The sequence below is a fragment of the Trematomus bernacchii genome, unplaced genomic scaffold (assembly GCF_902827165.1).
Source record: "Trematomus bernacchii unplaced genomic scaffold, fTreBer1.1, whole genome shotgun sequence".
In the NCBI taxonomy this organism is placed as follows: domain Eukaryota; kingdom Metazoa; phylum Chordata; class Actinopteri; order Perciformes; family Nototheniidae; genus Trematomus; species Trematomus bernacchii.
In genome coordinates, this window is record NW_022987582.1 from 8,717,044 (window position 1) to 8,728,930 (window position 11,887).

The following is an 11,887-nucleotide window of genomic DNA, read 5'->3' on the forward strand; positions in this document are numbered from 1 at the left end:
TATACATTACATTAGGAGGTTACATTACTCTCTCTCTTCTCTTGATCTCCCTCTCTCTTCTCTTGATCACCCTCTCAATCTTCTATCACCCTCTCTCTCTTCTCTTGATCGCCCTCTCTCTCTTCTCTTGATCGCCCTCTCTCTCTGTTCTCTTGCTCGCCCTCTCTCTCTTCTCTTGATCGCCCTCTCTCTCTTCTCTTGATCGCCCTCTCTCTCTGTTCTCTTGATCGCCCTCTCACTCTTCTATTGCCCTCTCTCTCTTCTCTTGATCAACCTCTTTCTCTTCTCTTGATCGCCCTCTCTCTCTCCTCTTGATCGCCCTCTCTCTCTTCTCTTGATCGCCCTCTCACAGGAGAACACTTCACTGTAGGGTTTCTGCCATGTCTCCACTTTAGTTTGACTCTCTCTCTTCTCTTGATCGCCCTTTCTCTCTTCTCTCTCTCTTCTCTCTCTCTTCTCTCTCTCTTCTCTTGCTCGCCCTCTCTCTCTTCTCTTGATCGCCCTCTCTCTTCTCTTGATCGCCCTCTCTCTCTTCTCTTGCTCGCCCTCTCTCTCTTCTCTTGATCGCCCTCTCTCTCCTCTTAATCGCCCTCTCTCTCTTCTCTTGATCGCCCTCTCACTCTTCTATCGCCCTCTCTCTCTTCGCGTTTCCATGGAAACGGCATATGATGACACCCCATAATTGACGTAGAGCTGTTGAGGGCAGGACCATTAACCATTATCTGAAGTCTGCTGCTCTGAGCATGTCAGTTGGAGTTATGACATCATCGTGTTCCATGACACAGGTGTTTATATTTGAGCTAACGACGTGTCAACGTGCAGTAATCAGCGAGAGGAGAGCATTTGCATTGTTCTGAATGAGAGATAAACCTGTTACATGTGAACGTTTTGTTGAAGAACCGTAACAGATATCGGTGAAATTTCAAAGCGTGAAGCATCTCAAGGACCTTGAGTATCTGAAGTGTGCTTTTTGTGTACTTTCGGGTCAATAATGTGGCCTTTTTGGCAGATTAACTAAAGGTGTGTGGCTGCTGCTGTGAGGAAATATCAGCCTGAAATTACAATGGGCTTTAATGGAGACATGTTGAAAGTTTTTGTCACTTCATGCCCTCAAGAGGCATTTTGTTTAATTATTTTTGCTTGATTATTTTTCAAGCTACGAGATGTTTTCCTACGTTTGTCATGAAAAAGTATGTCTCAGGAATGTAGGGTTTGGGAATTATGGCAGTTTTAAAAAAAATATGAAGGCAAATTTCAAGATTTCCTACACTCTAGCTGTGACATCATGCACTCTAGTTTATGTTAAAATCTGAAGAAGGCCTCTGTACCAAGGTCTGAACAATGTTTAATATCTCTAAAAGTAAGAATCAGATTTAAAAGTTGTGTTACACGAATAATGTCAGAAAGATGTGTAACATTTTAAAGTTGGAATTTATGAATGAGAAAAGTAATAGCCATCGATTTCCGACCGAGCTGAACGTTTTGATGTTTGAACGGAGTTTCTGCGATGTGGAATGCTGTATCAGCATTCCAACACACACACACACACACACACACACACACACAAATACACACACATACACACACACACATTATTATTAACATTTTAAATTGTATACCCCGTTTATCTAGGCCCTTTTTGTTTTGTTTTATGTATATATGTCACACTGTGGGACTGCGGGAAACGGTATCTCGAGATTTCTGGATGTATAACACATGTAGTAATTTTGACAATAAAGCTGACTTTGACTTTGACTTTGAGACACACACACACACACGCACACAAACACAAACACACATGTTCTGTTATGGTATATTTCTCTTTCAATAAATGTTCATTGAGGAAAACAGTATCAGTGTTATATTCATCACAGTGAGTGCAGTGAATGCTGAACTTGATGGGCCCACCGGTGGGTCCGGACCATGACATGAAACACTGGCTTGCTTGTATCAAATTAATACATCCCATACATCATTGGAACGGGAAGAATCTCAGCTACAACACTAACTAAAGCATTTCCATCTCCAGTACACACAGCCTACATGGCAAGCATTCTTATAATATACAGTAATGTAAAATAAGCACTATCTTTGAACTTACTGCAAAAAATAATATGAAATCCACCCCTGGTGTCATTCTGTCTGTCACCCCTTGATTCTACTTGCTTTGACTGTTCAAATGAGATGTCAACCATCACAATTGGATAATGGGGTTCCAGAGATATCACTGTGCAAAACACACCGGTCAATTTTGACCGAAAATAGCATGGGAAGGGGGGTATGACCTAACGCAAGAGAAGGGTTAAGACTCGGTTTTCAAAGTTTAGGACTTGGACTTGACTTGAACTTGCCCAACCTGACTTGAGACTTGACTCGGACTTGAGCGCAAAGACTTGAGACTTACTTGTGACTTGCAAAACAATGACATGGTCCCACCTCTGATACTAACTCTCAATTGTTGCTGCTTGTTGACAGGCAGCCACATTTCAGAGGTGCAGGAGAGCGAGGCTCCGATGCTGCAGTGGAGCTGCTGCCGCTGCACAGGGAGCAGGAGAGGGAGGTGCTAACTGCACAGGCTAAACACGCTAAGGAGGAGCTGAGCAGGTGTGTGTGCAAACACTCACTGACACTGTGCAGCGCTGGGTCATTGCACACACTCACTGACAATGTGCAGAGCAGGGTCCTTGCACACAAGGCCGGATTAGTACCTCCAGGGGCCCATGGGCACTGAGAGCTCAGGACTCCTCAACCCACGTACCAACACGCCTACGCAACATGACCAATATTTTTAATTTTCCTTCAATCTGGCATGTCAATCGCACACCTATTTGTCAAAAGCAGGGACGCAGCTACATAGTTCAACCAAAGTAGGTCTAGCCTTTTGCCCTTTCAGTCAAAAATAACGAGACAAGGATACAATGGATAAGATCTCAAGACAGTGTATGGCTCAAGAAGAGCTAGGTAATGTCACTCAAATCAGTGTATCCTCGGTTATAGCTCCTCAAGAGAGCCTCCTCGATCCTCGGTCCTCGATGTGCATTTATAGAAATGGGATGTCCTTCAACATGGCGCGCTGAAATCTATTTCCGGGTCACTACCGGAGGACCGAGGAGTCGAGGAGGCGGAAATGAGATAAATGGGAAACGTTCAAGGTGTCAAGAATGACTCGGGATTTGCAGTGATGTGGCTTTGTCTTTTTTTGCTTGATGAGCCTAAACTGAGAATTGTTACTAATGATTGCTTGGTGTTTACAGAGCCCATCCCCAAGTGTGACGTGGAGCAGTGGAACAAAGGTGTTATGCAACGCAGGATGATTTCTCACTGGGAACCCATGGACTCCATTACCTCCCCCATCATAAATAAATCATCTTATCCTGATCCCTCTCTAAACAAATATTTCCTTTTTTATGATCTTGTACTTCCCATAATCTGCCATGATCTAACATCACAATAATATATTACTGTAACGTTAATTTTGTGCCTTTGCTTTTGCATGTGAGTGAATATGAATGTGACCACAATGGTATGTGTCCTAATAATGCTGAATTGTCCATTGATTTAGTTATTTAAAGGGACAAGAATGTCATCCTCAAAGGCATATACTGCACAAAACTGTACTTCAGTATATAGAATAGAAAGGAATTTTTCAAAAATGTGTGATATAATATATTACAATTGTATTGAAAATAATCTGGTATACATACTAAACAAAACATAAACTTTACAGAAATAGTCTTATTTTGGCACATTCAGTACATTATAACAGCATGGTTACTGTGAAAATAAAGAAGAAACATAAACATTAGATTCAAAGGTTTTATTGTCATGTGCACATAAGCTAGTGTAGAAATGGCAATGAAAATATTATGACCCAAGCTCCTTCAACGATGCAACATATATAATCAAATACAAATAAGAAATAGTGCAAGAAGTCTGTATACATGTAAATAGAATATGATATATACAAGAACATAATATGAAATTGATATTGTACATTTAAGACTAAATTAAATATGGTTTATTGCGGTGATAACTATTTAGATAAATAAGTAGTGAAGTATAGCAAATAATGAATCGCTTAAGATACCACCATCTATTTTTACCAATGAAACTGTCAGCAAACGAAACTGCCCAAAAAATAGACATATTGAATACTAACATAAAATGTATATACATATTGAGGAACAAGCTCAAAAGGTGAAAGGAACCTGTATATCTTGTATTTTCCGTGAGTCTAATGAACGTCTTGAACTGTAATGATTGAATGTGATGCTTTCAGTCTGCATGACAGAATACAGGGTACAGTCGTTTTTAGAATAATGTGTTTTTTTGTGGAATGCTGAATCATTTCACTAGAAATGTATGCTTTAAAAACGAATTCACAGTGATAATGCGCTTTTGTGCACAGGGACTGCTAGTGTTAAACCGACCACTTACACTTCCTCCTTTTTCAAGTTGTGGTTTCCTCTAGTTCGATGTTTGGTGCAGATCTGCTGCTGCATATGCAATGAAACTTGCATAAGGTTTCCAGCTGCACCGGGGACCTTTTGCCGTGCAATAACTTCATACACAAAACCAACGCAGACTTAACGGTGTTTCCGCTAATGAATGAAAGGAATGATCAGTATCTGACTTTATCTTTGACTTGTTGCATTGCGTCTGTTAAATTGGTAGCTGAAGATTAATTGAGGTTACCGGGGTTTATATGCTGACGTTTACAGGTTTTGACTCAGTGGGATTAAACACAATTTCATTCAGAAAAATAACTGAAATTGATAGTTCTGATCCATTCTGTTCCAATCCAAACTCAGTCATAAATCTCACATATCCAACACCGTATTAACAGTACAACTCGTTATATTTATGTGATAACATTTAAAAATATATAATGTATTTGCATGCATGTGACTTCAATACAACATCCTAAAACCATAAAATCATGTCTGTGTCTCTAACAGAATCACATACACTCCACTGTATTCTTAAAAATACATCACTGTCTAACTTAACTCCCACTCCAAAACGTACCCTTCATTAACATAAACCTAATTCTGAGTGAAGTGAAGTTCTAAAATACAATATAAAAGTTGAGAATGACCTAGTTTTGACTTTGCAATACATGTCCTCATTGTAGAGATGACCAGGGATGGAGATAGCCATAACAGGAACAGACATTAGACAGCAGTGCTCCTCTCGTCCAGGCTGGTGGTCTGCGAGTACACTGATCCGGTAATTCTGTCCTGAGGTATGCAGACCTTGACCATTTTACACAGTCTGCAGGGAGCCCTGTTTATCAACCTAAACAGGTGCCTCCTGAACTTCTCCCCAACAAACACATACAGGATGGGGTTAAGGCAGCTATGAGAGTAGGCAATGGCCTCAGTGACCTGTAACGCCAATCTGATGGCTTTGCTGCTTTGGCAGTCAGAAATGATGTGCAATAGCTCCAGTGCTTTGAAGAGGGATGCAATGTTGTAGGGGACCCAGCAGATGAAGAAAACAACTACCACTATGAGAACTAAACGGATGGCCTGTTTCTTGGATGACTGGCTGTTCAGCAGCCTCCAGACAATCTGTGAGTAGCAGAAGCCCATGATGAGAAGAGGGACAAATAGACCCAACATGTTCATTTTAAAAAGGCTGAAGATCCTCCAGTAGTGAGAGTTGGGAAAGACGGGGTAGCAGTCGTGAGTTGCATTAGTACCTGGCTGTTGTTGGAGAAAGATCAGGTCAGGGAAAGAAGCCATAAATCCAACCACCCATGTAACAGATGCTGCGATCATTCCAAAGGACCTCGTCCGGGCTCTCATAGCGTAAACAGCGTGTACTATAGCCAAGTAGCGGTCGATGCTCATTAGACTGATGAAGAAGATCCCACAGTAAAAAACGATGTGATAAATACCCAGGACCACTTTGCACATGGCATCCCCAAACTGCCAATGGTCCCGGGCTTGGTGGGCTAGGAAGGGAAGGGTGCACACCAAGAGAAGGTCAGCTACAGCCAAGTTTAAGAGGCACACGTCCGTCATGCTGCGGAGGCGAACCCCACGTGTTAAGACCCAGATGACCAGACATTTACCCAGAAGGCCCGTGAGGAAGAAGATTGCATAGAGCGCGGGAAGAAAACTGGCCCCGTGTGGCTGATACACACACCTCCCAGTGCTCCCACCAACGAAGAACGTCTCATTCCCATAGTAGTCATCATACATGTAGTCATATTCTGGAGTAGAGCTGGTGAGAAAAAGTGACAGTAAGGAAATATTAATGATGAGGGAGATGCCATTATTTCAGTTCAGTTTATTCAATCTACAAACATTTAGCTTTAAAAAACTCTGTAGCTGTGGGCAGTACAATACTAAGCTAAGCTACAGGATAATGTTGTTGTGTTCTTGCAACCGAATCTGAGAAACTGTCAGCAAAGGAGTTACTAACTTAGTGAGGGGAATGACATGCTAGATAGAAACTGAAGAATCCAGCTGCTGATAATCAAAATTCCTCTACGTGGCCTGGAGTACAGTTACACAGTGAAAGCAAGGGAGGCACAGACTGACAAAACTGCAAAATAAAGAGCATATAAATGCATGTGTTTAGGCAATAGGTTAAATCTTACCTTGGATAGCCTTCTACAGATGAATTTTCACTTATTCCAATGAAACGAGCAACAGTAGGGACAGCTGTGGCCATGGCCAACATCCTGAAAAACAAAACAAAACCATGACGTCATTTGTGAGGAATAAAAACCCACACCCTGGATCAGTCCAGTTTGTTTGACTTTATACAACATTTATAAAGATGAATGTTGCTTTGCTACAGTGCAGATTTTATTTTTATTTTTATTTGTTTTGCTCTTTTTTGTTTTACAACTCCCTTCTTTGCTTAAGTACAGGGCTTCTTAAGTCGTTCCCTATAACTAAACCTTTGGAATTTTGTATTGAACTTGTTTATTTTAGAAGATTATTTCCTTCCCCTTGACTACTCATTGGAATGTACAGACAGTCTAAATTTGTGCGAGTAAACTCATTTGTTTAAAAATTAATATCCAGGAGGAATTGCACCCTTCCTTTACTTGAGAAACACACCAAAGCACTAACTCCTCTTTGTATTTTATTTTTACAATGTTAGACTTAAATCTAATTAAACAAAAAGGTCATCATTCTTATCTCCTTACCTAAGCCTAGCATTTGAAACATTTGATCATTATATCACTTTCTTGTAACATTTATGGCGCGTTTCCACTACAGCGCGGAGCACGGTTTAAGAGGGCTGTGACGTCAGCGGCCCGTTTTTGGTTGCGTTTCCACTTGGCCTAGTACTGGCCGGCGGGTCCTAATTCACAGTTTTTCTGGCCTCATAAAATCGTGGGTCTAGGGCCAGAGACAACGAGGCTGAGTCGGGCTGAGTATGCTAAACGAGAGAGAGAATCGCTGGCAAGGGGGCTACAACTACAACAAGATGGACATATTTGACCGTGATTTAATTGTAATACACGTTTCAAAATGATGCCGAAGTAACAACATACTGATACCGGTTAGTAAAAACCATGAATTAATGCTTTGACAAGTCTGCAGACAGACGGCAGGCGAAAAACCTTTTAAAATGCGTGTTTTCTAAATGGAGATTGGCTAAGCTAACGCAGTATATGCTCCGACCGTCCACACTCACAACAACGGCCTATACAGACATAAATAAAGCAGCGACTGTATTCGCCATGACACAGGCAGTCTGTGGTTTGTACTTGTTTAACTTTTGTCTAGTTTCTGAACATATATGAGGAGCTGTGAGCTCTGAGTGCTAACAGCTAACGGCTGTGTTGTTTTTCTGGGGTTCTCATTGAAGATGACGTCACGGCTCCGCCTACACTGCGTTACTATAGATACTACCCCAGTTCCTAAACTGTAATGGAAATGCGCCATAAAGTGAGCCAGTCCTAACGAGGCCTAGCCATACCGAGCGAGGCCGAGCGAGGCCGTGTAGTGGAAATGCGCCATTAGATCAGGAGATGGGACTTGAGATGGGACTAGAGGAGGGACCATGGCTGCTGGGGCCGGAACCAGGGCCTGAACCATGGCTTCTGGGGCTGGGACCATGGCTGCTGGGGCTGGAACCATGGCTGCTGGGGCACGGGCTGGAATCCTGGCCTTGCGTTTCCTTCCATGCTGCCTTGAAGCCTTGTGGAGGCTCAGAGGTCCTCGGGTACCCACTCGGGTAGTAACTCCCTTAACCAGGGCCTCGAGGTTACTTCTTGGCGTGCCGTAGAGATACTAGACTGCCTCTCTTCTCTACTGGAGGCGTATCGACAGTCATTTTTTAAGCACATTAAATTGTACGTCACCTCGTACAGGCTGTCTGCTGGGTCCATTCTTGGTGAGATCCTTCTGTCAGGGTTGAGCGAAGTAGGCAGGACCCAAATGCAGATTTAACAGAAAATACCTTTATTTCAAGGCTACAAGTAACATACAGAGCTCTCCCCCGTGAACACAGTCAACAACAAACAAGGATCTCACAAAGACTAACAGAAAAAGCAGAACCTAAATGCAGTGGCGGAGCTGGGGGGCTGAATCCTGGCCACCCTATTGGCCACCCCAAACACCCTCACCACGGGGGCCCAAACAATTTTAGAACATTAAGAAAAAAATGTTTAAGTAACCTTTCATCATTCATCAATAATTAACATTAATAGAACGTTATATTGATAATGTACTCACTAAACTTACAATTCATTTAACTCATTTTCTTCCAAAAGTTAATTATCCAAAGCCTCTGTACACCCCCTTCTATTTACATGTAATGGTTTGGTCCCGCCTCTGCCTCCAAACAGCACTTTCTGGCAGAGAGTGAGAGCATGTGAGGAGCAGGGATGCTAGTACTTACTTGTGTACCATGTCTCAACGACTCACAAAGTAAGGCTTTCAAAAAGAAAAGAAAGGAGAGAAAGAAAAGACTATAAAATCACAGTTAATAGACCTGCATCTGATGATGGCAGTGTTCTGGCGGGTGTGTAGTTTATTGAGTCAGCAATGTAGTAATGTAGGCCACTTCTTGCTAAATTTCCATTTCCATGTGATGCTTTTATCCGAGGCGACTCACAATAGGTAAATGAACAGCAGTAGACAGTATCTCATTTACTTAGACACTGTACTTAAGGACAATGTTGAGGTACTTGAGACTAATCCTGCAACTTTATACTGACAAATAAACCGATGAGATGAAAAACCGGACTTGACCAAACAAATCACGGAGCTCTCAGCAGAGGACAGCCGGGGACGCTCCCGCCAATATCAGAGATGTCCCTGCTATGTGTGGGAGGTAAGAGAGGACATTTAAGGGCTATGTTTGATGTCTTTAAGTATCACCTGCTGGGGTTTAGCTGCTGTCCTGTGCCTTTTTAAATTGTTTGTTTACGTCCCTCACTTCCGTTTCGCTTCTCATTTGCTAGCTGAACAGCTGATCAGAGTGGTTTCTTGGCCCGATAGCTTGTGTCACATGGCCGACACACGGCCGATTCAACATGTTGAATCGGCCGTGTGTCGACCGTGAAACGCCAAATAAGGCGTGGAGGGTTCGGGACACACCAAATTGACTTTGGGCGACAGGGCACGCTTCGTCGTCAGACAACCGAAGACGGCCGATATCGGCCTGGTGTGTCTGGGCCTTTAGCTGTTAGCACACACTCAGAGCTCACAGCTCCTCATATCTGTTCAGAAACTGGACAAAAGTTAAACATATACAAAACACAGACAGTCTATGTCATGGCGAATACAGTCGCTGCTTTATTTATGTCTGTATGACGCTGTTGTGAGTGTGGACGGAGCAGCTACAGGTTAGTTTAGCCTGATGGATCCGATTCCATTCAGAAAACACGCATTTTAAAAGCCACCATGAAAAATGATGTTAAAGTAAGCTAAATAAAGTCCACCAACTCGCGCGGAGTAAATTGCACAGACAGCAGTTAATAAGATTGATTTCAGTAGCCACTTGTCTGGAAATACCGAAGACTAGAAACGGTTTTGAAAACTTTTGTCACGTAGTGATCGTCTTCTCAATAAAACATCTTTGATAATGTCTTCTGGCTAATCAGAATCACGATAATGGCGTGGTGTTGTTGCAGGAAGTCCCGACGGAGAATACTTTTGCTGTAGTACATCTCTATATACATCGATACAACATTACGAAATGAAATAAGACCCCACGGTTTGATGATTGATAGGTGTGTGGGCTGTCTTTCATTTTGACACACAGCACAATGGGGGCTATCCACCCTTATCCACAATGTAAAGTAATTCACACAGCCTCTTCCCTCTTCTCTCTGTGAGGAGCAGCAGGTTCAGCTTTCAGAACAAAGTAACAAAAAACAAAAATGGCATTCATTTTTTTAAATGTGTAGTAATAGATGTATTTATTTTTCTTCTCAAGAGAGTACCAGAATGTGTATTTTCTGTTAGTATTTCAAAAAATCTCCTGGGGGAGAATCGCCCAGACCCCCCTGCAGGGGTTTGGTTTTCAGCATGTCAACTCTTTCACCTGTGGGGAAATTTCAGGATTGGCTCCAGGTCGCCCTTTTTATTTACTACAAGACAAATGTGCCTTTTTATTTCATACAGTTCAATTTGGATTGAGACAGGGAAATAATCTAAACCTCACGCGTGGCATTTCACTGTCAAAGCGTGTATGTAATTACATTGCAAATACTGACTTGAGCCCCATCACTGTATGGGTTAGCCCTACCATAGATTACCCAACAAAAATACTCTGGAGCCGCCACTGCTTGCACACAAGGCCGGGTTAGTACCTCAAGGGGCCCATGGGCACTGAGAGCCCAGGACCCCTCAACCCACGTACCAACACGCCTACGCAACATGACCAATATTTTAAATTTTCCTTCAATCTGGCATGTCAATCGCACACCTATTTGTCAAAAGCAGGGACGCAGCTACATAGTTCAACCAAAGTAGGTCTAGCCTTTTGCCCTTTCAGTCAAAAATAACGAGACAAGGATACAATGGATAAGATCTCAAGACAGTGTATGGCTCAAGAAGAGCTAGGTAATGTCACTCAAATCAGTGTATCCTCGGTTATAGCTCCTCGAGAGAGCCTCCTCGCTCCTCGGTCCTCGACGTGCATTTAGGGAAATGGGATGTCCTTCAACATGGCGCGCTGAAATCTATTTCCGGGTCACTACCGGAGGACCGAGGAGTCGAGGAGGCGGAAATGAGATAAATGGGAAACGTTCAAGGTGTCAAGAATGACTCGGGATTTGCAGTGATGTGGCTTTGTCTTTTTTTGCTTGATGAGCCTAAACTGAGAATTGTTACTAATGATTGCTTGGTGTTTACAGAGCCCATCCCCGAGTGTGACGTGGAGCAGTGGAACAAAGATGTTATGCAACGCAGGATGATTTCTCACTGGGAACCCATGGACTCCATTACCTCCCCCATCATAAATAAATCATCTTATCCTGATCCCTCTCTAAACAAATATTTCCTTTTTTATGATCTTGTACTTCCCATAATCTGCCATGATCTAACGTCACAATAATATATTACTGTAACGTTAATTTTGTGCCTTTGCTTTTGCATGTGAGTGAATATGAATGTGACCACAATGGTATGTGTCCTAATAATGCTGAATTGTCCATTGATTTAGTTATTTAAAGGGACAAGAATGTCATCCTCAAAGGCATATACTGCACAAAACTGTACTTCAGTATATAGAATAGAAAGGACATTTTCAAAAATGTGTGATATAATATATTACAATTTTATTGAAAATAATCTGGTATACATACTAAACAAAACATAAACTTTACAGAAATAGTCTTATTTTGGCACATTCAGTACATTATAACAGCATGGTTACTGTGAAAATAAAGAAGAAACATAAACATTAG

The 11,887-nt window shown here is 42.1% G+C and overlaps 1 protein-coding gene across 1 annotated transcript; it reads right to left on the minus strand.

The window, feature by feature from the left end:
• Positions 1-3,802: 3,802 nt before the first annotated feature.
• LOC117480488 (C-C chemokine receptor type 5-like) lies at positions 3,803-8,497 on the minus strand. The gene is made up of 3 exons (XM_034127833.1): positions 8,333-8,497; positions 6,611-6,694; positions 3,803-6,231 (listed from the first exon to the last, which is right to left on the minus strand). The coding sequence occupies exons 2-3, from the start codon at positions 6,691-6,693 to the stop codon at positions 5,175-5,177; spliced, it is 1,140 nt and encodes a 379-aa protein (XP_033983724.1). The 5' UTR covers position 6,694; positions 8,333-8,497; the 3' UTR covers positions 3,803-5,174.
• Positions 8,498-11,887: the final 3,390 nt, after the last annotated feature.